Source organism: Neltuma alba, unplaced genomic scaffold (genome assembly GCF_004799145.2).
Source record: "Neltuma alba isolate B1F8T4 unplaced genomic scaffold, ASM479914v2 tig00010348_pilon, whole genome shotgun sequence".
NCBI classification, from domain to species: domain Eukaryota; kingdom Viridiplantae; phylum Streptophyta; class Magnoliopsida; order Fabales; family Fabaceae; genus Neltuma; species Neltuma alba.
The window spans coordinates 115,243-140,888 of NW_021635258.1; the positions used below are offsets into that span (position 1 = coordinate 115,243).

General features: G+C 33.9%; 1 protein-coding gene and 1 pseudogene across 1 annotated transcript; both read right to left on the reverse strand.

The window, feature by feature from the left end:
- Positions 1-4,046: 4,046 nt before the first annotated feature.
- LOC114755912 (cysteine-rich receptor-like protein kinase 2) lies at positions 4,047-17,286 on the reverse strand (annotated as a pseudogene).
- Positions 17,287-19,037: 1,751 nt separating this feature from the next.
- LOC114755919 (cold-responsive protein kinase 1) lies at positions 19,038-24,029 on the reverse strand. Its single transcript, XM_028944819.1, has 8 exons — positions 23,553-24,029; positions 21,323-21,732; positions 20,992-21,117; positions 20,705-20,832; positions 20,344-20,557; positions 19,980-20,211; positions 19,505-19,661; positions 19,038-19,268 (listed from the first exon to the last, which is right to left on the reverse strand). Exons 1-8 carry the CDS (start codon positions 23,948-23,950, stop codon positions 19,038-19,040), a joined length of 1,896 nt encoding a protein of 631 aa, XP_028800652.1. The 5' UTR covers positions 23,951-24,029.
- Positions 24,030-25,646: the final 1,617 nt, after the last annotated feature.

Consider the following 25,646-nt stretch of genomic DNA (forward strand, 5'->3'; position numbering starts at 1 on the left):
TTTATCAAATGGTCTTAAGGTGATAGCGCAATTGGATTGAAATTCATTATTAAATCTGAATTAGGAAGCATTTGGATTTTCAAATTAAAGATATGTTATTAGCTTACTATATGTTATTCACTCTATTTGAAATATAGAAATAAAAAAATATATTTATATGACTCACACTTGAGAGGGAGATTGTTGAAATACAAGTGTGAATTATATTGGATGGAATTTGTTATTATTAATATTAATGGCATTCCTTATATCTCATATGCCTTTTGAAAAAGGCTCTAGAAGAGTCAGTAGCGCTCAACCTTCCATGAGTACACCATTGGGTAAAAGATAAAAAATAACGTTCTAGAAGAGCTATATCATGATTTATTATCCTGAAGATAAAATATGTAATTGATAGCATATTCCTTATAAAATATTAAGGAGAAAAATGAATCATATGATATGGTAACAAGAAGTTTACCAATAATTGAGAATAATTTTACAATAAACCAGAAGTTTATACATTCATAGTTTGGCATGACCGATCAGATCATCCCGGATTATAATGATGCTAAATATCATGAAAAATGTGCATTGTCATTTATTAAAGAATCAAAGATTCTCTAAAAATAATATATAATTCAAGAATTTTTATGTGTTGTTTGTTCTCAAAAGAACAAAATAAGAGAACATCACTAGTTGTGCTCAAAATCAGATAGTTACAGATTTATAATGTATCAAGTTTATATATGGGCCCATTTAGACACCATGTGGACCAAAGTAATACTTTATGAGTGAAAGATGTATCTATAAAATGGTCACAGGTGTTCATGATCAACTTACAACCTGAAGTTCGCAAATAGGTTCAAATAATTATATTGAGTACATAAGTTCCTAATTATAAAATCAATATGATTCTCGTTGAGATTACTAGTGATTATTCCTCACATTACTGATGAATATATGTTTAGTAAAAACCTCCATAAGTAGCTAGACCAGAGTTTATGAGAACAAAATTCCCATTTGAGTGTTGAGTTGATTGATTTTATATATTTTGCACATAAATGCATCAAGCCAACAATGTATTGTGAATTCTCCTATTATTATTGGCTTTTGGTCAGGAGCCAGACATTTCTTATCTTAGAATATGCAATATCTATTATTCCACTGCGATAATGCACATAGATGGATTTAAAAGTAAGTTGGGATCACTATTGGATAAGAATCTCCTTATTCTTGTTTGTCTCTAAATGAAACAAAATAATGTTTCTAAAGGAGATATATGGATTTGGGAGAGCTACATTACATGTTCCCAATATGAGGGGGAGAAAATGTGTAGCTAGAAAAAAAAAGCACATAGAATGTATTTTCACTGTCAAATGTAGATCCTCAAATATAGTAGTATGAACTAGAAGTTCATAAAGTATTGTATTCGTAAAACATTACTAATATCTGCCAGATGCAATTACTGACCCAAATAAGAATTCTTAATTCTTATATTCCAGCTAAAAGTACTCCTATTTTTAAGACATGCTAAAAGCATGAGAGTATGATCGGTTCCAAAAGAAAAGAAAAAGGAGCAAATGATCATGATGATTATACTAAGGAGACATAAATTGCAAACAAGATTAAGACATAACTGTTTGACCTTTGAAGAGGTTTAAGTGCCTAAAAGCAATAAAGAGATCTTGATATGTTATGTCATAAAAGAAAAGGGGATTGATAAAGGAATAAAATTGTCGATAATAATTTTATTGATGATATCATGTGATCAAATGAGGATCTTATATATAAATCTGTCATGAAATACAGGCCAAAAAAAATGGTTGGCCAACAAAAAAGAAAAGACACAATATAACAGGGACTTGTGTATCCCTAACCCACGCACTTAAAGTGTAATGTTAATATTATGTAAATAGACATTTGTATAATGAAAAGAGAAATAAAGTCTTGTGGTGGATTAAATTATATGTCTTATCAATCTGGCAATCTAGTAATAAATGAAGTTTTCTTCATGTGCGTTTTAGAAATATATAACTATAACATATGACTCACTTTATAGTGAAATTTTATATGAATCCCTGAAGTATTCAAATCCTTGTATAAATTCAAACAATCCAATACATGAATAGATATGAATCATAATGTATGAAAATCTTTGAAGGATTTAAGTTTCTAGAAGCATACAATTATGTTCTCAAGAACCCTATTCAAGTAAGTCTCTATATGAGATATATGTGGTTAATATTGACTGAATGAATGATGTAAACGTATTCGAACTTGTCTGTTTGTGAAAAGATTCAAAATGAGTTTGTTATTAGTACTATTTATGATGATAGTATCAAAACTCCTGATGAGTTTTCAAAAGCTGCAAATTACTTAAAGAGAAAATTTGAAATGAAAGCTTTCAGAAGAATACATATGGATAAATCACATCCATTATGTGGATAAACAACATCCATTATATGTTTCGGTAGTTGCAAGATCTTTAAATATGGACTACAGATCGATTTAGACCTCCAGAAGGTAATGAATAAACATTTGGTCCAGAAGTACCATATCTTAGTGTCACTGAAGCATTTATATATCTATCTAGCTATACAAAATCTGAGCTATCATTTGTTAATTAGCATGATATAGTTTTTTATCAACATGAAGATGTTGGAATGAAGTTAAAAATATTTTTTGTTACTTTAAGGGTGCCATGGAAGTAATATTATTTTATCTGAGGGTACCCAAGACTAATCTTAATGGCTATATAGATAAAATATTCTTGTTTGATTCTCATGTCAGGAGATCATAGTATGATCCACGTGTGGGTAAACCATAAAAGAACTATTCGTCTCATGATTTTCAGAAGATCATGAAATTCATATTTGATATTTTTATCTCAGTACAATATTTGGAAGGGTTGTTCGTTATATTAGACTTTACACGCTCGAAGAGGTCAACTGATGTTGCTAAAAGGGGGAGTTGATACACGCTATACTCTTTTTTTCTTGTCTATGGTTTTGTCCCACTGGGTTTTCCTAGCAAGGTTTTTAATGAGGCAGCATTGCATAGTGTATCAATAAATGATGTACTCTTTTTCTTTCTCTAAGTTTTTGTCCCATAGGGTTTTTTCTAGTTGAAGTTTTTTAACGAGGCACATTCATATATATTGGACATCCAAGGGGGAGTGTTATGAATATAATAATATCTTTGTGGATGTCCATACAGCTCCTATTATCTCCTATATCTCCTATAATCTCTCATTATCTCTATGTCCTACAATTATCTCATATTATTATGTAATCTGTAGATTCTATCAAAAGTGTAAAGATGTGCCTATAAATAGAGGCCATGTATAATATATTGAGCACGCTTGAATGGAATGTAAAATACTTTCTCTTGTTGATTCTCTCTTCCTCTGTATCATTCTTCTCTATTTCTTCCTTATTTATAACAAAAACTTATTTATAAATGTTTAATGGTAAAAATTATTGTCAAGTAACTTGGAGGTCATAAGTTCAAATTATTAAAACAATCTCTCCAGTTGTCGAGGAAAGACTATGTACATCTGTCGTTTTCCAAATCCCACCTAATAAAACTCTTGTACGCTAAGCCGCCCCTTTTGCTTTTCTTTAAGAGTGTTATATAGATTTGGATTCTCTCTTATCTTAAACCATGTGGAATTGCCGTCTCTAGCGCAAAATTTTGTCAGTTTGCTTAATCTAGCATTTAGAAGAGAAACTTGATCTAACGGTACCATTTTTATTAGCAGATGTAAATTTAATGAGAAATAAATAATATTCAAAACAATTATAAAATTAGCTTCATTTATTTAAAAAGAAATGCATCCTTGACGTCGCTATTTTAAGATAAAAATCATATCAGATGCTTTATAATTGATGTACTTCTGTCAAGATTGATGAATAATACTATTCCGGTCCTAAATATAATACCCATTTTATAGTGTAATTTACATTATAAAATGCATCTTACATTTAGAATTGAAAGGGTAATTACAGACAAATGTTGAAAAATGGAATGGAAGACGATCATCATCTTCTATTTTCCCCTTCGTCTTCTACACACATTATACCTTTTCTATCTGGGGTTCTTCAAAGCTCAAAGTCACCCATAATTTTAAATTCCTATGCATAGCATATTGCGGATAGTAATATACAAACGCAAGCAATAGAAGAGGAATCTCTAATTAATTAATTTGTTTCAATCAAGACAGGCATTGTGGGTTTCATATTCTCTAACAAGTCCTTGTTTTGGAGTAAGACAACAACTTCGGACATTGTTGGCCTTATTTCAGCAGATGCTTGGGTGCAAAGCAAACTAACCTCTATGACTTTCTTCACTTCTTCTACATCATAGTCATTAGGGTCTAAGGTCTCATCTACTAGCTCCACATGCATACCTCTTTCATAGAGCTTCCAAGCCTAACAAGTGGATATTAAATTGAAATGATTGAGTAAAAAGGGCCAAAAGTAAAAATGCTATAGTTGGATGATCTGAAGTGAGGGGATAGATATTCTAATAAAATCAATCAAATAGTGTTAAGTCGTTGAAAGAGCTATTCAAATTTATTTAAAAAAGTGTCTTTTGATTAAACGATTAAAATTTTTACCTTTTTTTTTTTCACCTGAAATTTTTTTGACCTTTATTGGTAAACTAAAATTTTTACCTTTTGGAGGAGGTATTCCCCTTCATTATCACCATGGATAGCTAGTTCCCTACTTTTTTGGCCACTGATAATCTCTAACATTGCTACACCATAGCTATAGACATCAGCTTTTTCAGATAATTGGCCATAAATTACATACTCCGGTGCTGTGTATCCCCTGCAAATATGTATAATATGTATGGCATAATTAATTAAGTAGCCAAAACAATGACAAGAACATGAATACATAAATTTTAAGAGAGGACAAAATATGAAACTGATAGAAACTAACAACATAATATAACATTTTGCTGAAGATAAAGAAAAGTTATAAGTATTTATTAGTGTAATAATATTGTACTAGCGACCTAACTATAGATTTTATCAATAAGTTATCTATAATTGTAGTGTAATAAAATTTTAAAATTAGACAATTGCAATTGCTTTAAGTTACAATGTTCCTGCACATTTAGTGCTAAGATGAGATTTATCCTCGGGTAGAAATCTTGCCAATCCAAAATCAGCAATTTTAGGTTGAAGATCATCATCCAAGAATGTTATTAGGCTTTATATCTCTGTGTATGATACAAACGTAAAATTCCTCATGTAAATAGGTTAGACCTCTTGCTGTGCCTAAAATTATATCATATCGTTGCTTCCAGTTGAGCGAGCCTTTCATTTGACCTATTTTCAAGTTTACACACTTTGAATAGGAGGGTTAAAAGCATCAAGAGAAACAAAGAAGTCTTCTTCGATTAAAAAAAATTAAACAAAAAATAGATATCGATTTTACTTAGTGCAATAAAAGTATGGCATAAGAATAATCTTGTTGTAGTAAGAGATGATGATATCTTGTTAAGTTAATGTCATCAATGTTATGAAAAACAGTACATAAGTTTGGTTAACTGAAAGAAGCTTACCGAATAAAAATATGTCAAGACTGCTATTTTTCATGTATTCATAAATAAGAATTCTGGTCTTGTTATGAATACAATATCCCAAGAGTCGAACAAGATTCCGATGATTAACATTGCTCAGAAGCTCCACTTCATTTTCAAATTCCTCCTCCATCCTTGTGAATTGGCGAAATGTTAATTTTTTTACTGCAATTTCTTTTCCATTCTTCAAAGTTCCCTATCCATCATTATTAAGATATTTAATCAAGAAAATGCTTTCAGCCTTTGGTTTCTTCAGAATTTAGCCTTTTACAGCACTATAAAAAACAAACTTATTGAAATATTGAAAATAAAATAAAGTTACCTTATATACAACACCAAATCCTCCTTGTCCTAGCTTATTCTCTTCACTGAAATTCTTGGTTGCAGTCTTCAGGTCCTGATAATTGAAAATAGTTGGGCCTTTCAACTTGCTTCCTCCAATTACGTCTCCTGTTAAGGAGAATGTTCATCAAGGTCTCTTTTTCCAATATTGTTAAGAGGGGGGAAAAAATGAAAGCTACATTTCTTTAGATGCAGGGAAAAAGAGAAAACCAGAAGCCTATAAAATAGTTGAAGACATTTTAATATGCTCACCTCTAGGAACCCTCCTGGGCCTTTTTTTGAGCCGTCTAATCCGGACATATAATGCATAGATCAAAGCAAGAACAACTACGCTCCCAACAACACCACCTACTATGGCTCCCTTATTGCTTGAACCTAAAAACAGGAAAATATAAAACAAATGTTCCTAGAAGTCATTCACCTCAAACAGGAACATATAGAATTAAACATTCCTTTGAAAGAAAAAAAACCCTCACAAACGAACATATGATACTTCAAACTTGTCATCTAAATGTATCCAAAGATGGGCGTGACATGAATGATCTGAAGAGCAACGTACCTTGCTGCTTGAAGGAGGGTGTGATATCGATGGTCTGATTATGAGGAAAGAAGGAAGTGGTGGAGTATCTCATGAAACAGCCATTGGCATAAGCCCTACCCTCTGAATTGGGAAGACAAGTCTGCACACTATTGTAGTTAGAATTCAAGCAATCCTCACACTTACTATGAGTGATGGTTTCAATACACTGTGCGAATGCATAAATAGTGGAAGCATTATTAGGAAGTTGCGTCTTTGTGGCTGCAGAGAAGCCTGTGATTCTGGGAGTTGCTGTTTGGAGATTCATTAGAATTTGCTGAACAGCTGAGGTAAATGCAGCAGAAGTTTCTTCTGTTGTAGTCTGATTCCCACATGATGCACTTTTGATAGACTCTGTTGTGTCACTAAAGAAAGCGCTACTAATGTCGTACCTTCACACAACACACAGTATTTCATATGGGTTTTGCGAGCCAAAAATCAAGGTTAGTCAATGAAGAGTAAATGAATAGCCATGGATTATTATTATTTTATTTTTATGCAATATATTGATGATTATGTTACGGTTAAATCTCATATCACAAAGTCTCATAAGTGGGATTTATAAGTTTACAGGGTTGTCCCACCTAATAAGATAGTCTTTTAGGATTGAGCTTTCTTTTTATATTTATACTTATAATTTCGTATTATATATTGGTGGAACATATTTGAAAAATGCCTAAATTTTACAATAAACCTTAACTTTTACATTTATGCAAATAATATTACTATCTTAGCCTAATCTTTTTTTGGCTCATATAATATGACAAGGATTTTTTTTTTGGGCATATAACTCAAAGTCTAAAAAGGCTATTTGAAGTTGAACTTCCCTTAATTGTCGCTTTGGGGTTACTCCAAAAATTAACCGAATTAATGCAGTATAGTGCAAAACTCGGGTCGTTTCACTTTGAGGAGCCGAAAACGAAATTAAGCCCTAGTAAATAAATGCAAGTAACCTAAACTATAAAAAGAGATTTTTGATTTTTGAAAAAACTACTAATTAAATGCTACGAATCAAATTGAAATTAAAATACTTTTTTTTTTGTTTTTATATAAAAGTAATTAAAATGAATGAAGATTAAAGAAATGAAAATGAGAGACACAAATAACACTGATAAAAATCAATCCTCCAATTCAACAACGCAGGCAATCATCACTCTAAAAGATGTGGGAGTTAAAAACAATGAATTAAGAATTATAATTAAGCTTTTGATCCAACAACCGAGCCACCTCGAGTTGCCACAAAATATTTTCCTAAAATCCCAACTTACTAACTGCAACCAGAATAGTAAAATGGGATTAAGGATGCTAAAAACCAATGCTTAATTAGAACTCTTAAATCCAAAATAACAGAATTAAAGCTAGCAAGAGACTATATGATCCAAAATTCTAAGCCACCTTAGAAAATCACAATATATTAATTCCAAAATCAATACAAATGTCATAACCACAACATTATAATTGAGATCAAAACTATAAACAGCCCAATGTCAAATACTAAGCAATAATTCAGTCACAATAATCTTCAAATATAATCAGATTAAGCAATACAATTATCCCAACAATCAGAAAAACTATCCTAAGACCTAGGAATTGTTAAACAATTATTGAGTAAGAAATTAAAGCAACTAAAACTCCCCCTTGATGATCTAAGCTCCTGCCATTGTTGTTGAATTAGAGGATTATTAAGCTCTAGCCATGGATTGCCATAAGAAATGCCACAATCAGTATTTTGCTACAGGATCCCATGGAAGAACGCAGCCGCCGTCGTGTTCGTTCTCTGGTCCTTTCTCCAGCCGCGCCCAGCTCGCTTGCGTCTCGTTCTACCCTGTTCGGCGTGCTCTGCTCTGTTTCGTTCTATCTCCTTCGGCGTCCCGCGTTGATTCTCTCTGCCACCAGAAAGATTCAACGGAGAAGATGATGAATGGTCTCCTCGCGCGCCGCCCAGCTCGCTTGGCCAGCTTCTGGTTCGTGCGTGCGCCTCCTCTGTTTTGCTCCTCTGCCGCCAGCCGCGTGTGTGTGTTCTGCGTCTCCCCTTTTCGGCTGAAGAAGATGATTGAATTATAGTATATTAGGTTGGGGGGCAAAACGCAACGTTTTGCTCCCCTTTTTTTAAATTTTTTTTTTTTAATTTTAATTTTATTTTTAAATCTTCTAAAAACCTGCAAACAAAATTTAAGGATAAGGTAGCATTAATTGTCCTCAAAAATCAATTAGTCACAATTAAACCAAAATATGACAATTTTGCCCCTATAAAATAATAATTCAAAATAAAATAAAATAAATCAAAGAACAATCAATTAAGGCAAAAAAGGACCAATTAAGTTGACAAAACCCATATAAAAGATACCAAAATATATAAAAATAATTGAGTTTGTCAACTCCCCCACACTTAGCCTTTTGCACTCCTGGGCAAAACTTCATTAAAGAAGAATTCAATAGAGAGACTCAATGCAAGCAAACATAAAACTAACTAAGCATGAATGTGCAATTAACTCAAACAATCTTTATTCCTAATCAATCAACATCATAGAATACTTCAGTGCAAAGAAATTAACACAAGAAACATAGCAAGATAAAGGAAGAGAAACATAATAGAGCTCACATAGGGTACAAGTGTTTCACTCATCTCTCTAATGGGAAAAATTTCACTCAATCCACCTAGATTAGCACCTACCATAAGCTTGTAGAAATTCTAATATCTCCACCACTAACATACCTTAGACTCATGATCAAGGGGACTTGAAGGGTTGTAATGTCGGAAAGCAAGGTCAAATGGATGAGATAAACTAGCAAGTGAAATGCATGAGTAATAAAGTATCAACTCAAAGTGAGCTAAAGTACGATCATGAAAGAACACCAAAGTGCATATTTTAAACTTTTGAGATAGAGATCCTTGCTCTTCAAACCACCATTGAATGCCTTATTTCAAATTTATTCTTTTGTTGCAACTTATTTTCTCTCTTCTTTTTTTTTTATAACTTTCTTTCTTTGGCTTTTTCTAAACATTTTCTTCTCTTTCTTGCCTTTTTCTATTTCCTTTTTTTTTCTTTTTTTTCTTTTTTGTTTGGCATCCAAACCCAAGAAGGCAAAGATATAGATTTAATGATGTACTTTTCAAAATGAAAAACCAAATGTAACTCATGCAAGACACTTTGCTAAAAAGTAGTGAATGGAATGAAAGTGAAGGCTCAAAAGGGTGAACAAAAGTTAAATGAAGTGGTTTGTGTTTGGGTAAAGGTTTAGAAATGAATGCCCCTATCATCTTCACAAATCTAGGTATTAATGCAGTTTTGAAAAAGAATCTAGACAAGTTCTAGAGGTTAACCAAAACTAGATGAAAATCACACAAGATGAGAAAATATATGGCTCAAAAATCCTTCCATTAAGGCTTTCTCTAAGATGTTTCCTCCTTAAGTATCAAGCTATGAAACAAGGTTAATAACACTGCACTAAAGGCATTCTACTATGCTAATCAACTAAGAACAGAAATCACTTAAATCAAATGCAATCAAACTCAGCCGTGCAATTCACAAGCATTGTGCAAAAGGATTTTAAAAGAGATGCCCAAGGATTACAAAAGTCAAGTCAGCAACAGAGAGAACAGCAACTCGCCCATACAGCAGTGCAGAACACTGAGGCGAATGAAAATAGGAGGACACAGAAACTAGCAGCAAAATTCCCAAGCAAGAATCACTCTCAAATCATGCGATGCAATTCAGAAATCAACCAATAAGGCAGAGAAGAGAGCAATTATAGCAGCAATACTTATGAAACAGGAGCAAATCCAAAGGATTTTTTTTTTTTTTTCAAAAACAGCTCAACAACTCAACAACAATCTCTCCCCCACACTTAAGGAGGTAATGACAAGAGAAAAAGAGGATCAATAAGGGAGTAAACAAAAACAAGGTTACTTTTCTACTAGAATAGCTCCCCCACACTTATCCTCTTCAATAATTCAGTTAAGCACAGTTAATCAATGCAAAGTTAAGAGAAAATAAGTGAGGAAAGAGACAACCTTGTGCTTAAAGCGCCTTAGACTCTTAAAAGAGAAATTCTCATCAATAATGAGAAACATGAAACTTAGCAAAAAGGATTGCTCTTGATGATTGCACTTTCTTGGTGGTGGTTCAGGGTCAATTGAAAGAGGTCCAAGAGCATATGGTGGAGTTTGGTGTCGAGGAGATCCCTTCCAATTATGTGCCTGCACAGAAAACAACCTAGCAGCAGTACCAAATCTAACAATATAGACTTCGAGAGATTTCAAATAAAGTAAAGACATTTTATGATCTAGGCTCTTCAAGTAGCTACAGCATCCAAGAAAGTCAATGATACTCCCATCAGTAGGAGTCAAACAATCATTTAAAGTTTCAAAACATTTAGGTTCATGTGACGTGGAAACTGAAGAATCCAATTGACAGTTATTAGAGTACAGCACATCACTATTACATTCACAAGAGCTGGGAGGTAAAAACATGAAAGCAGAAGAAGATTCATGCAGAATACTACTATTGACACAGCTAACTAAATCAGGAGGCAAATCACAAGACAAAACTTGTTGAAAAGACTCATCTACATGCATAATTTTGTCAATCAAAATTTCAGAGTCTTTCTCAACAACACTAGAAGCTACTAACTCAAAGGAATTATCATGCAATTGGTTCTCAAGGCAATGATCATTCTCACATTTGTCATCAATAATTGCACTCAAACAAGATTTAGCAATCTCAATGTTCTCATACTTATCAATAACAACGCTTCCAACACTGTGAAGAGGAACATGATTGGCATGTAAATCATCACACAAAACAGCATCTTCATCCAAATCACTACCACTAAGAGCAACAAGATGAGTATTAGCATGTTCAAAAACATGAGGGGATTCACAGACAATTTCTTCATCCACCTCAATATCACTCATATTATCAGAAGCTTCAACAGGAATAGTAGTTATAGCACAAGGGTCAATCTCCTCAAGAAGAGGAGCAATATTACCTGATGTAGGGCACGAGTCCTTGTGAGTTTGTAGATGTTCTTGCTTCCTCTCAGCCTCTTGCATGAGTGAATCTAGACACTTTGATTCATCTTTCCCAATCTCAGACTCAATTCGCGCTATATCACTCAAGAACTTTCCCAATGCACTTTGACATTCTTCTAGCTCTTCCTCTAATTCCTTAGAGATCCCAGATATCTCTTCCTCTTCAAGTAATCTATGGTAGTATGAATTTAAGCGGTCGTAAGCTTCTCTTAAAAATTGTATCTGTTCCTTCTTAGGAATAGTAAGAAATGGGTCAAGTTCATTGAATTCATGTTCATAAGATTGGGGAAGGGATTGGTATATGGATTGGGACAAGGGTTGGTGGTGGTATTCATATGGAAAAGGAGGTGGTTCTTGGTGGTGTGCATATGGTAGAGATATATGATTAAAGTATGGTTGGTGAGGTTGGAGTGATGGGTTAGGTGATTGATGTGGAGGATGGTTCATCCAAGAAGGGTCATGGGTAGAGAAGTGATTAGGCGTTTGAGACTCTAGCTGAGCTTGGAAGGAGTCTAACTGTTGCAACAACTCTTCAATTTCTTGAGAACATGTTGAATTAGAAGGTGCTTCATTCCACGTACTATTTCCTGCATAAAAGTGAGAATGCGAGAATAGATCATGATTGCTATTAAACCAAGCCATGAAAAACAAAAAACAAAAAACAAATGCAAACTACTGAAAAAAAAAAAACTAACAAAAATGAGAACTAAAAAGGCTCAACAAATGAACCCCAATCAAGGCTACTTGACACTTAATTACTAGGGAACCAATTTCTTGGCTCCCCGGCAACGGCGCCACTTGAAGTTGAACTTCCTTTAATTGTCGCTTTGGGGTTACTCCAAAAATTAACCGAATTAATGCAATATAGTGCAAAACTCGGGTCGTTTCACTTTGAGGAGCCGAAAACGAAATTAAACCCTAGTAAATAAATGCAAGTAACCTAAACTATAAAAAGAGATTTTTGATTTTGAAAAACTGTTAATTAAATACTACGAATCAAATTGAAATTAAAATACTTTTTTTTTTGTTTTTATATAAAAGTGATTAAAATGAATGGAGATTAAAGAAATGAAAATGAGACACACAAATAACACTGATAAAAATCAATCCTCCAATTCAACAACGCAGGCAATCATCACTCTAAAAGATGTGGGAGTTAAAAACAATGAATTAAGAATTATAATTAAGCTTTTGATCCAACAACCGAGCCACCTCGAGTTGCCACAAAATATTTTCCTAAAATCCCAACTTACTAACTGCAACCAGAATAGTAAAATGGGATTAAGGATGCTAAAAACCAATGCTTAATTAGAACTCTTAAATCCAAAATAACAGAATTAAAGCTAGCAAGAGACTATATGATCCAAAATTCTAAGCCACCTTAGAAAATCACAATATATTAATTCCAAAATCAATACAAATGTCATAACCACAACATTATAATTGAGATCAAAACTATAAACAGCCCAATGTCAAATACTAAGCAATAATTCAGTCACAATAATCTTCCAAATATAATCAGATTAAGCAATACAATTATCCCAACAATCAGAAAAACTATCCTAAGACCTAGGAATTGTTAAACAATTATTGAGTAAGAAATTAAAGCAACTAAAACTCCCCCTTGATGATCTAAGCTCCTGCCATTGTTGTTGAATTAGAGGATTATTAAGCTCTAGCCATGGATTGCCATAAGAAATGCCACAATCAGTATTTTGCTACAGGATCCCATGGAAGAACGCAGCCGCCGTCGTGTTCGTTCTCTGGTCCTTTCTCCAGCCGCGCCCAGCTCGCTTGCGTCTCGGTTCTACCCTGTTCGGCGTGCTCTGCTCTGTTTCGTTCTATCTCCTTCGGCGTCCCGCGTTGATTCTCTCTGCCACCAGAAAGATTCAACGGAGAAGATGATGAATGGTCTCCTCGCGCGCCGCCCAGCTCGCTTGGCCAGCTTCTGGTTCGTGCGTGCGCCTCCTCTGTTTTGCTCCTCTGCCGCCAGCCGCGTGTGTGTGTTCTGCGTCTCCCCTTTTCGGCTGAAGAAGATGATTGAATTATAGTATATTAGGTTGGGGGGCAAAACGCAACGTTTTGCTCCCCTTTTTTTAAATTTTTTTTTTTTAATTTTAATTTTTATTTTTAAATCTTCTAAAAACCTGCAAACAAAATTTAAGGATAAGGTAGTATTAATTGTCCTCAAAAATCAATTAGTCACAATTAAACCAAAATATGACAATTTTGCCCCTATAAAATAATAATTCAAAATAAAATAAAATAAATCAAAGAACAATCAATTAAGGCAAAAAGGGACCAATTAAGTTGACAAAACCCATATAAAAGATACCAAAATATATAAAAATAATTGAGTTTGTCACTATTGCACCAAAAAAAAGAAAAGAGGATATATATATTTGATCAATAGCATATTACCTCTATTTGTCAAATAATATAACATGATATGGGTTAGTTTGCATGTGTTCATCGTGGAGACATAAAAACTGGGGGCATGGCAGAAAGTCATCAGACAGAAAATTAAAAGAGATCTATAGATTAAGAATACGCTAGAATAGTAGCGATGAGTTTGAGCATTGAATATCTTATCTCTCCTTTAACTATTCAAAAAAGGAAAATTAAAAAAAAAAAGTCAAACTTGAGCTTGGAGGTGTAGTTGTACCTGAGGTAGCATCCGTCGTAGACAACACGGCCACCAGGGTCGCCGGCAGGACAGCTGAGGATTTGAGCGGCAGCCAGGTCGAAGCAAGCGACACAGTCGGCAACGGAGAGATAGCTTCTACATTGAAAAAGGGAAGAGACGGTGTTTCCACCATTGGCAGCTTGCTGTGCGGTGGCGAAGTGCTCGTTTTGATCACTGATCTGCTCTCTGATGCCTCGCAACGTTGCGTTTAGGTTTTCATCGAAGATGGTGACGTTGGGCACGAGGAATTCGGCCTATGGGTTGCACAAATCGGTTAGAAGATTGGCCTGTGGGTCTGAAACGACGACGTTAATGAGAGTCCACCTTGACCAGAAGATGAAAGTGATTAAGGGAAGGAAATTAGGTTGAATCATGTTTTGCTGAGATGGATTGGATGGAAATATATGCATGTCTGGATATGGAGAGTGAAGATGAAGAAGGAAAGAGAGGTTATATATATATATATATATATATATATATATGACCGAGCAAAGGAAGGTATCTGATCTATTGGTGCTTGAAAACGACGAAGGAGGAATGAGAATTTCATCGGATTTTTTTTGGGGGGGGGGGGGGCTGGTCTACGTCAGCCATGTGGCCTAAGTGTCCGTGGGATCGAGTTGTTTCTTCACATTTCCTCATGTTTCAAATTCTTGAAGAAGGATGCGCTAGCAATTTGTCCCATGAGAGAGGACAGTGCAATTTATGGAAGTCTTGAGGGAACCACAACTGTTAGTCGAAGACTATGAAATTTCAAGACACCAACATTATATTCGGCATATAGAGTTATAGGTGCTCTTCTGTTCCAACATAGAGAGTAGTGATGTTGACGTCGCAAGTATATGGATCGTGGCAAGTAATAAAATGATAAAAAAGACCAACTAATGTGACTGGATTGCTCCAAGCTCTCCAGTACTCGAGTTAATTCTTGTGGGATTGTGTTCATGGTTGAATAGAAGGGCTTTATCAGGACAGTTGATTTCATCCTGTGGTCCCACTTTTTATAATTAAGGATTTTATGATAACAAGAAGTAATTCCCTTAAGCTCCTATCCTTACTAGAATAGAAAGGACAAGTAATCCAGCTCCGTTGACTTATATTAATTGGGCAAACGTGCTTCTGCATTTATATATATTTTTATATTCTGGATATGGAAAATTGTTGACTAAATTACTAATCAATATAAAATATAGCGCATAAATAGCCAAATTATTCATAAGACATTAATAGTAATTTTTTAGCCTATTTTCAATTATTTTTCCACAATTTCAGTGGGTTCTTTGTTCCAATTTTAAAAAATTTTCCCATCTTATTTAACTTCTATATTATTTAAATGTTAAACACATTCTTAATTTCAAAAACTTTTAAAGCATGATTTATTCCGCACGCCACACAAAAAAAAATTACGTAGTGTGCATATATATATATATACACATATTCATGCACTCAAATATATATATATATATATATACACACGAAAAAAAGATATACTATTCTCAACAAAATCAATATATATATATATATGAATTTACGCGAAGCAAATGCCATAAATATAATATTCTGTGAGTGCGTATGTGTGGAGTAGAGGTGATATATTTAATTACGTAAAACTTAAAATATTACATCTCATAGGGATGTACAGTGTATAGATAGAAACCAATCTTTCATGGGTTTATGCCATGGATCCCTACAGAAAGTAAATCCATATTAGGAAATTAAGTAAGTTCCACTTTTTTAATTATTGCCACTTGTAGGAGGAAATTAAATGAGGCCATTATTTGGGTAGTGGCTGCGGGTGCATATTTTATATATTTTGATTCTGCTTGCATTTATTTGTTTTGTGTGGGAGGTCAAAGTTGTCCAAGAGGGTTCGTAGAGGTGAGATATATAATTAGGGAATTCTTTAATTAATTTCTTATTCAATTTGAAATGATTATTTATGATCAATATCAATATTAAAGCCTTTGCTTGGAGAATTAAATTAAACCTCATCAGGATGGGATCCCACGTCTTCTTGCTGCCCCGGCCTTATTGTCTCTGTTGCATCAGTTTCAAGCTTAATATATCGGATACGCAAAGCCTCTAAGAATCTCCCTACCTCTAATGAAAATGCTACATCAACATTGACCTTCACCTCGTTAGGAGGGGAGGGTCCTAATGGGCATCTCTATCGCAAATCACGCACCCAATTAGATTTTTTTTTTAGGTATTATTCTATCAAAAGCAATCTTATTCAATTCAAGGCATTATCATATACTAAATATTAGGGGTGTTCAAGGCCGGCCCATCCCGGGCGGCCGGTTCCGGTCCCGGTCTTATTGGGACGGGACAGATCTGTCCCGAAATTTTTCGGGACGGGACAAACCGGGACGGGACAAAAAAGGGACCGGGACGGGACGGGACACGGGACGGGGTTGTCCAGTCCCGGTCCCATCCCGGTTCCTTTTCTAAAAAAAAAAAATTAATTTTTTAAATTTTTTGTATAATGTCATTTTTTTCATTTTTTTTTTTTAAGATTTGAGACTATTGTATGGAACTATGGATATATTTATTTAGAATTTTTATATTTGTTAATGATTTGAGATTATTGATGATTAGAATTTTTAGCAAGTTTTTATTGTGTTAAAAGCTTTTGTTTAGAGTTTTTAATAATTATTATATGTAATATTTTGAGCTTTTGTTTAAGAGTGCCCAAACAAATAAAAAAGATGTTTTTATAATATTTAAGCTCAAAAAAATCAGATTTTTTTAAAAAATTAAAAAAAATTAAAAAAATTAAAAAATAATAATTTCGGGACGTCCCGTCCCGACCAGGACCGGGACAACCTCGGGACGGGTCGGGACATGGGACAGATTTTCTGTCCCGTTACTGTTCACCGGGACAGAACTGGGACGGGCCTGTCCCGGTCCCGATCCGTCCCGTGAACACCCCTACTAAATATAGATGCATCTCTCAATAGGAATTAGAATCTTGGTTCCCTATGTTGTGAGAGACTAACCCTTTCTGTTAGACCCAACTTCTGTTGGCATCCCTGACATAGTGATAATTAAACTTCCATCAACATTGATCATGGTGACCAACAAGTATTGGTCCAAGCGGAAGGGACTTAAGCACCTTAAGCATCATGTTCTTGGTTTAATTTGTAGAGCTGTGTGTATGGAGAAAAAGAAAAAACTTGTTGGGAGGGGTCCCCACTACGACGCCTAACAGTATCTCGAAAAATTAACCTCTTACTGTTCGGGTAGGAGGATACTCTAAGCAACCAAAAAAAAAAAAACATTGATCATGGCAACCTCGTCCCAATGTGAATGGATTTGTATTGGGCTTGTGGGGTGGTTTCTAAACCCATGTGGAGGTGCTACAAGTCCCAACGGTAGTTATTAACTCATTATTGTGTTGAAATTGTTGGCTCTGACTTATGGGATAAGAAAAGGCGCCATGGCAGCTTATTATCTGAGGTTTCTTTCTTCTTTACCATGGTTATTATGTGTATATATGTTTTAAAAGGAATTTTTATGAAGTGCAATGAATTTAATTCTTCTTAACAATGCTAGCATTTTGTAAATGATATAAGTTGGTTACTTTTCTAGCATGGTTAGCGATTTGAAAGTATAATTGATGCTTTTCCACTGTAATAAACTTTTCGATGGGCTACTTTCTTTTCTATCATAATAGTGTGTTTGTGATGTGGTGTCGGCTAATGGCTTGCTTGAAGCTGTGATTTAAGCACTTATGAGCACTTTTATATAAATTAAGATAAAACTCTCTTCGTATACTTACCTCATATTCTATAAATAATTATGATTAAAAATATGATTTTAAGTGATTCCAAACAAGTCCTAAGTAATAGGCATATGGAAACTCCTGTTACCCAAATAACTCATCAACACTTTATTGGGCTCAGCGACGTATTGCAAGCCTGTTTCCACGGGCCCAGTCTCTTGGGTTTCAACATTCTGTGGACTTCATTCGCATTGGGCTCCCATCATTTGTTTTGTATGAGTATTTCTCACTCCAGTTCTAATTATAAAATCTTGTTTATAGTTTACAGATGAGGTCTTATAACTAGGACTGGATGAGGTAGTATTATTCAATTTGAAATTATCACTGTGATCAATATCAATATTAATAAAAATATAAATTTTATTGCAGGCTATATTATTCTCAATTCATGAACAATACAATATGATTCATTTTTTCAAAGTCCAGGTGAAAAACGAATAAAATTGACCCATTTTTTATTCATTGAAAGAGCTTTTACTTTGGATTCTGTCTCATCAGAAACCATGTTGCGTTGCCGTCTCTTGCACAAAATTTGGTCAGTTTGCTTCATCTAGCATTTAGAAGAGGAACTTGATCTAAGAGCACAAATTTTATTAGCATGCGTAAATGTAATGAGAAATAATTATATCAATGAAATATTCATATCAGTTATAAAATTAAATTAGATTTATCAATTAAAAAATATAATGCATTCTTGATGTCACTTTTTTAAATAAAATTCATATCAGATGCTTTGTATAATTAGCGCACGCATATACACACTTACTGGGATTGAAGAATAATTACAAACAAATGTTAAGGAATGGAATGAAAGACGATCATCTTCTATTTTCTCCTTCGTCTTCTACACATTACTTTTTCTATCTGGAGTTCAAAACTCAAAGTCACCCATAAATTCTATCTGGGGTTCAAAACTCAAAATCACCCATAAATTCTATCTGGGATTCAAAACTCAAAATCACCCATAAATTCAAATTCCTATACATTACACATTGCGGTCGGTAATATACAAGGGCAAGCAATAGGAGAAGAGGAATCTCTAATTTGTTTCAATCAAGACAGGCATAGTGGGTTTCATATTCTCTAACAAGTCCTTGTTTTGGAGTAAAACAACAACTTCGGACATTGTTGGCCTTATTTCAGCAGATGCTTGGGTGCAAAGCAAACTAACCTCTATGACTTTCTTCACTTCTTCTACATCGTAATCAATAGGGTCTAGTGTCTTGTCTATTAGCTCCCCATGCATGCCTTTTCCATATAGCTTCCAAGCCTAACAAGTGGGATCGAAGTGAAATTTAATAAGAGAGGTAAAAAAAAAAAAGGCGATGTGAAAGTGATATTAGTGTTTTTTTTTTTTTCAAATATCTATAATTGGATTATTTGCAATGAAGAAGGAATAGATATTCCAATAAAGTCAATCGAGTAATGTTGAGTTGTAGGAAAAGCCATCCAAAATTTCTTAAAAAGTGTCTTTTTTTTTTAATTTAGCCATGAGAACTTTCTTACTTTTTGGAGGAGGAATTCGCCTTCAATATCACCATATACTGCTAGTTCCTTGCTTTTTTGGCCACTGATAATCTCCAAGATTACAACACCATAACTATACACATCAGCCTTCTCGGATAATTGGCCATGGATTATATACTCTGGTGCTGTGTATCCTCTAAAACATAGACATGATATTTATGACATAATCAATTAATTAACCAATGTCCATAATGACACGACACAAAAACATAAATTTTAAGAGATGACAAAATATGAAATAGAGATTAACAACATAAAATCATGTTTCGCTAGATTTACACGCTCTTTTTTTTAAGTATTCAGGTTTTAAAAGGACAAAGTAAAGAGAAGTTAAAAGTATATATCAATGTAACAATATTATTCTAGCTAGTGACCTAACTATATGTATAGATTTATGAGTATGTAGTATAATAAAAGTTGAGAAAATTATACAAATATAATTGTTTCAACTTACAATGTTCCTGCAAATTTGGTGCTAAGATGAGACTTGTCCTCTGGTAGAAGTCTTGCCAATCCAAAATCAGCAATTTTTGGCTGAAGATCATCATCCAAGAGAACATTGTTAGGTTTTATATCTCTATGTATGATACAAATGTGGAATTCCTCATGTAAGTAGACTAGACCCCTTGCGATGCCCAAAATTATATCATATCGTTGCTTCCAGTTGAGGCAGCCTTTCATTTTACCTATTTTCAAGTTTACACATTTTGAATAAGAGGGTCAGAAACATCAAAAGAAACATAGAAGTGTTACTCCATTAAGAACTTTTAGGAAATAGATATAGATTGTACTGATATAGGTATTGATAGAAGGTTTACCAAATAAGAAAATGTCAAGACTGCTATTTTTCATGTATTCATAAACAAGGATCCTATTCTTGCCATGAATACAATATCCAATGAGCCGAACAAGATTTCGATGATGGACATTACTTATAAGCTTCACTTCATTTTCAAAGTCCTCCTCCATCTTGTTGAATTGGCGAAATGTTAATTTCTTCACCGCAATTCCTTTGCCATTCTTCAAAGTGCCCTATTCATCATTATGAAATTGTTAGTCATGAAATGCTTTTGGACGTGTTGCCTCAGTTCTCTTGGAAATTTAGCCTTTTATATAAAAATCACTTCAAGACATCCTTGCTCATCAATATTAAAATATTGAAAAATAAAATAAAACTACCTTATATACAACACCAAACCCTCCTTCTCCTAGCTTGTTTTCTTCACTGAAATTCTTAGTTGCAGTCTTCAAGACCGTATAAGTATAAATAGTTGGGCCTTTCAACTTGCTTCCTCCAATTATCTCACCTTCATGAGGAGAGTGTTAGAAAACGTCTCTCCAAAAATTACTAAATAAAAAAACAAAATCAAGGATTCATTTCGTTAAATTAAGGGGAAAAGAGAAAACCAAAAGCCTCAAATTAAATCGTTAATATATAATAGACGAAGACATTTTAACATGCTCACCTCTAGGAACCCTCTTAGGTCTGTTTAGTCGTCTAATCCAGACATATAATGCAAGAAAGATCAAAGCAAGAGCTACTACGCTTCCAACAATACCACCTATAATGGCTCCCTTATAATTGCTTGAACCTAAAAGACAGGAAAATATAGAACAAATTTTCGAAGTAGTCATTCACCAAGAGTCACTGCTTCATATAATAAGCAGTTATAATTCTTAGGTATTGAACATTCCTTTGAAAAAAAGCACTCACACACAAACATATGATACTTCAAATTTGCCATCTGAATGCATCCAAAGCTAAGTGTGACATAAATGATCTGAAGAACAATGTACCTTGCTGCTTGGAGGAGGGTGCAATATCAATGGTCTGGTTATTAGGAAAGAAGGAAGTGGTGGAATATCTCAAGAAACAGCCATTGGCATAAGCCCTGCCATCTGAACTGGGAAGACAAGTCTGCATATTATTGTACTGAGCATTCAAGCAATCCTCGCACGTACTTTGTGTGATAGTTTCAATACACTGAGCAAATGCATAAATAATTGAACCATTATTAGGAAGTTGCGTCTTTGTGGCTGCAGAGAACCCAGTGGTTGTGGGGGTTGCTGTTTGGAGATTCATCAGAATTTGTTGAACAGCTGAGCTAAATGCAGAAGCAGGTTCATCTGTTGTAGTCTGATTCCCACATGATGCACTGTTGATAGACTGTGTTGTATCACCAAAGAAAGCGCTACTAATGTCGTACCTATATACATCACACACAGTATTATTTCATTGATTTAGCTAGCCAAAAATCAAGCTTGGTCAATTAAGATTAAGTGAATAATGCTGGATTATTATTTTTTTTATGTAATATATTGATGATTACTTTCTAGCATCATACCTTAGTGAAGTATACTTAAAAATGCCTACATTTTTACATTTACACTAAATCATAAATCTAACCTCCTTTTTTTTGCATTCAAATAATATAATATGACAAGGGTTTATTTGTATATGACTCAGTCTAAAATTTAGGGAGTATTTTGATCCATAGCATATTATGTTCTATAATTATAAAAATGGTAAGTTTTTAAAGTGCATATTACCATAAGATATATGGGTGTGTTTGGAACTGCGTTTAGATGGGTAAAAGCCATGTTTGAATTGCTTTTAGCCTGCTTTTGTCTTTTCATTATATTTGGAACAACTTAAAAAAAAAAAAAAGAAGTTTTGCCCCAAATCGCATGATAAAGCAGAAGCTATATTTTGATGCCCATGGCTTATGCAGCGTGATCACATCTCGATAGGTGTGTGGGGAAATCAAAAGGGAGTATCATCCACTGCACTAGTTGAGAGGCTTAATGCGGCAGAACCTCAGTTAGATTTTGTTATTATTTATAATTTATAGTTTCTATTTTTTGCCAACATATTATTTATAATTTATAAGATTTAATTATGTATTTTTAATATTTGTAATTTTTTTGAATTATACATTTTTATTTACAAATTTTTTTAATAAAAGTCCTAATCTTTTAAAATATATTTCAATCATTAAATTGCACTTCTTCACATGAAAATAATTTAAATTCATTATAGTATGTAAATTCTTTTTTTTAATCATTTTTTCATTATTTAAAAAAAGTCATACCTATTTTGATAATTTTACAAATTGAACTTACTTATTCAATTATAATCCAAACAATTTTTTTATTTTTACAAACTAATTTTTATAAAATTCAATCCAAACATAAATTAGATTATCTAATTTAACTTTTACTCAATCTAATTTTTTTAAAAATAAATTAAAAATATACTGCTATTTTTTCAGCTAATCCAAACAGACACGTAAATGGTCTCTATATGTTGCGTTAGGGTGTTCACAGGACGGGACGGGACACGAGACAAAATCCCTGTCCCGTCTCATCGAGATCGGAACGGGACCGGGACGTCCCGCTTCTCCTTTTTTTAAAAAAAATACTATAATTTTTATATAAATTTTTTTATGTTATAATACTTATTTTATATTGGGCTTCTAAAGATAAAAACATTATAAAAAAATATTATGTAGAAAGCTCAATTATATAGCATAAAAAAGATGTAAAAAAATACCGTAAGAAAAACACTATATCATGACTTTATGAATTATTTTATTGAGGAAGGAGATTTTGTTGAGATAATACTACAACTTAAGAGTTACAAATCACCATAAAAATAAGAGTTATTATTAATAAGTAAATTAAATAATCTAATAATAATTATTAATAAATAATTTTTAAAAGAAAAAAAATCCTGGGACGGAACAAGATGGAATGACCCCGTCCCGTCTCGAAATTTTTTTTGTCCCGTTCTGAATTCACCGGCACCAAGACAGAACAAATTGAACACCCTTATGTTGCGTATCGTAGACATAAAAAACTGGCACTGGTTTATTAAAAGGGAAAAAAAAAACTGTCGTTGGTGGCGTGGTAGAAAGTCAGACAGAAAATTAAAGTGATAAAGACTAGGATAAGATTATCTGTGTTAACTATACCCAAAAAAAAAAAAAAAGAGTCAAACTTTAAGTTGGAGGAATAGTAGTTGTACCTGAGGAAGCATCCGTCGTAAACAACCCGGCCACCAGGGTCCCCGGCGGCACAGCTGAGGATGTCAGTGGCGGCCATGTCGAAGCAGGCGACACAGTCAGCGGTGGAGAGATAGCTTCTACATTGAAAAAGCGTAGAGACGGTGTTTCCACCATTGGCAGCTTGCTGTGCTGTGACGAAGTGCTTGTTTTGGTCACTGATCTGCTCTCTGATGTCTCGCAAGGTCGCGTTTATATTTTCACCGAAGACGGTGACGTTGGGCACCAGAAATTCGTAGTACGGGTTGCATCCTCTGGTCAAAAGATTGGCCTGTGGGTCTGAAACGACGCCATCAAGAATCCAGCATGAGCAGAAGATGAAGGTGATGATTAAAGGAAAAAGGAGATTAGGTCGAAGCATGTTTTGCTGCGATGGATTGGATAAAGAAGAAGACGAAGAAGGAGGAAAACAGAAGTTATAAACAGTGACCAATTAATTGGTGTTTTAAAAACGACGAATGAGGGGTGAGAATTTCAGCAGACAAATTATAAGGAAGAAGAAACTGGTCGAAGACAGCCACGTGGCTTAATATCAGTGGTGTCGAGTTGCATGTGGCAGGAGACAATTGGTGGAAGACTACGAAGTTTCCAACTAATAGCCTAATGAGGAAAGACACCAGCATTAAATTCGGCGGCTCGTAGCTAAACGGGAAGAAAACAAAAGCTTCATGACTTCATTGTCCTTGCACCAACAATTGTTGACCAGCTCTTCCCTCTCCCAAAGGCTACTAGTATTTAATATAAAAATTAGTTAATTAATTTAAATACATTAAAAATTAGTTAAGTTAATTATTACCTCTGATCTTTAATATAAGAACTAGTTTATCTTTTAATTTAGTTCTAAATATAAAATCTCAATCTATTTTATCTCTCATATTTTAAAATAATTCTCCTAGAGATAATCAACACCAATTCCTTCAAATTTTATTAACCATATAGATCAATGTTAAGGGACTAGCATCATTTTTCACTTACACACACATATATATGTTGGCGCCAAGAAAAGAAGACCAAAGTATTGTTCTGACCAACTCTGATTAGGTACCGACGTCTCTGATCCTCAAATCACCATCATTGATGGCAGCATTAGCAAGTAATTCAAAAAATATATTATTATCGACTATTTAAAACCCAAGCTCTAATATTTATAAGATTTATAAATGAATGTGATTTTTACGTTAGCTTGCTTGTAATCTTATTCTTGGAGGTTGGCTTGTAATTTGCTTCCTCATAAGTAATACTCCTCCAGTCCTTAATATAAGACCCATCTAACTAATTTGATTAGATTAAGGAAGTTAGGTAAGTTAGTTAATTATAAGAAAAGTGACACATTTTTCCTAAAATACCATGATCATCTTTCTTAATACCCCATCTCCCTCTTCTATTTGATTATGGTTGAGGGAGTATCCATAGCGGTAATTTAGAGAAAATTGATAAATATGATAAATGGGTCTTACATTTAGAACCAAAACCAACTCAAGAATTAGGTCCTATATTAAGAACTGGAGGAGTATATTTTAATAAAATGAAAGTAGTTTGATGATTGATAAAAAGAAACACTTTTAGACGTGTAATCACAAAAAAACAAGGAGTTTAATGATATAATATTTCATTTTGCAAAAGGGGCGGCTTGGTTAGTGCAATTGATGGTGAGTGATATATTGGACGAGCAACCATGATTAATGGGCTTTTTTAATCCTCATTAGTCATTACTCGGATCCTTTATTTGCTCTGAAGTTGGGCTCTTTCCGGGCCCATTGTATTTGTGACTCTTTTGGGCTTCATTTTTGGGAGTTACAAACTGAGTATCATGCACCGCTTTCCAATATGAAAATAACTGTGTTTGGCAAAAGAAAAAGAAATAATGCTCCACCAAGGAAATCATGGGTCCGGTATGCCCCGGTCCTGGTAAGTTTTTGGAGCCCAATTCATTTACATTTTTTTATATAAAGAAAACAAGGAATTCATGGTTCACTCTCTCTACGTTGGGATTAGTGAATTACAAATGCGAGTGTCCCATTAATAGAATGAAATAATTACGGTGGACAACTGGAAAT

What these genes read in the sequence shown, in the direction of transcription:
- LOC114755919 (XM_028944819.1), bottom strand. Translation starts at nt 23,950, where the DNA reads ATGCTTCGACCTAATCTCCTTTTTCCTTTAATCATCACCTTCATCTTC. An exon ending in GGTTTGGTGTTGTATATAAG is followed by an intron (nt 20,558 to 20,704) that starts GTAGTTTTATTT and finishes AATGATGAATAG; the next exon opens with GGCACTTTGAAGAATGGCAA. An exon ending in TCTTGACATTTTCTTATTTG is followed by an intron (nt 20,212 to 20,343) that starts GTAAACCTTCTA and finishes ACTTGAAAATAG; the next exon opens with GTAAAATGAAAGGCTGCCTC.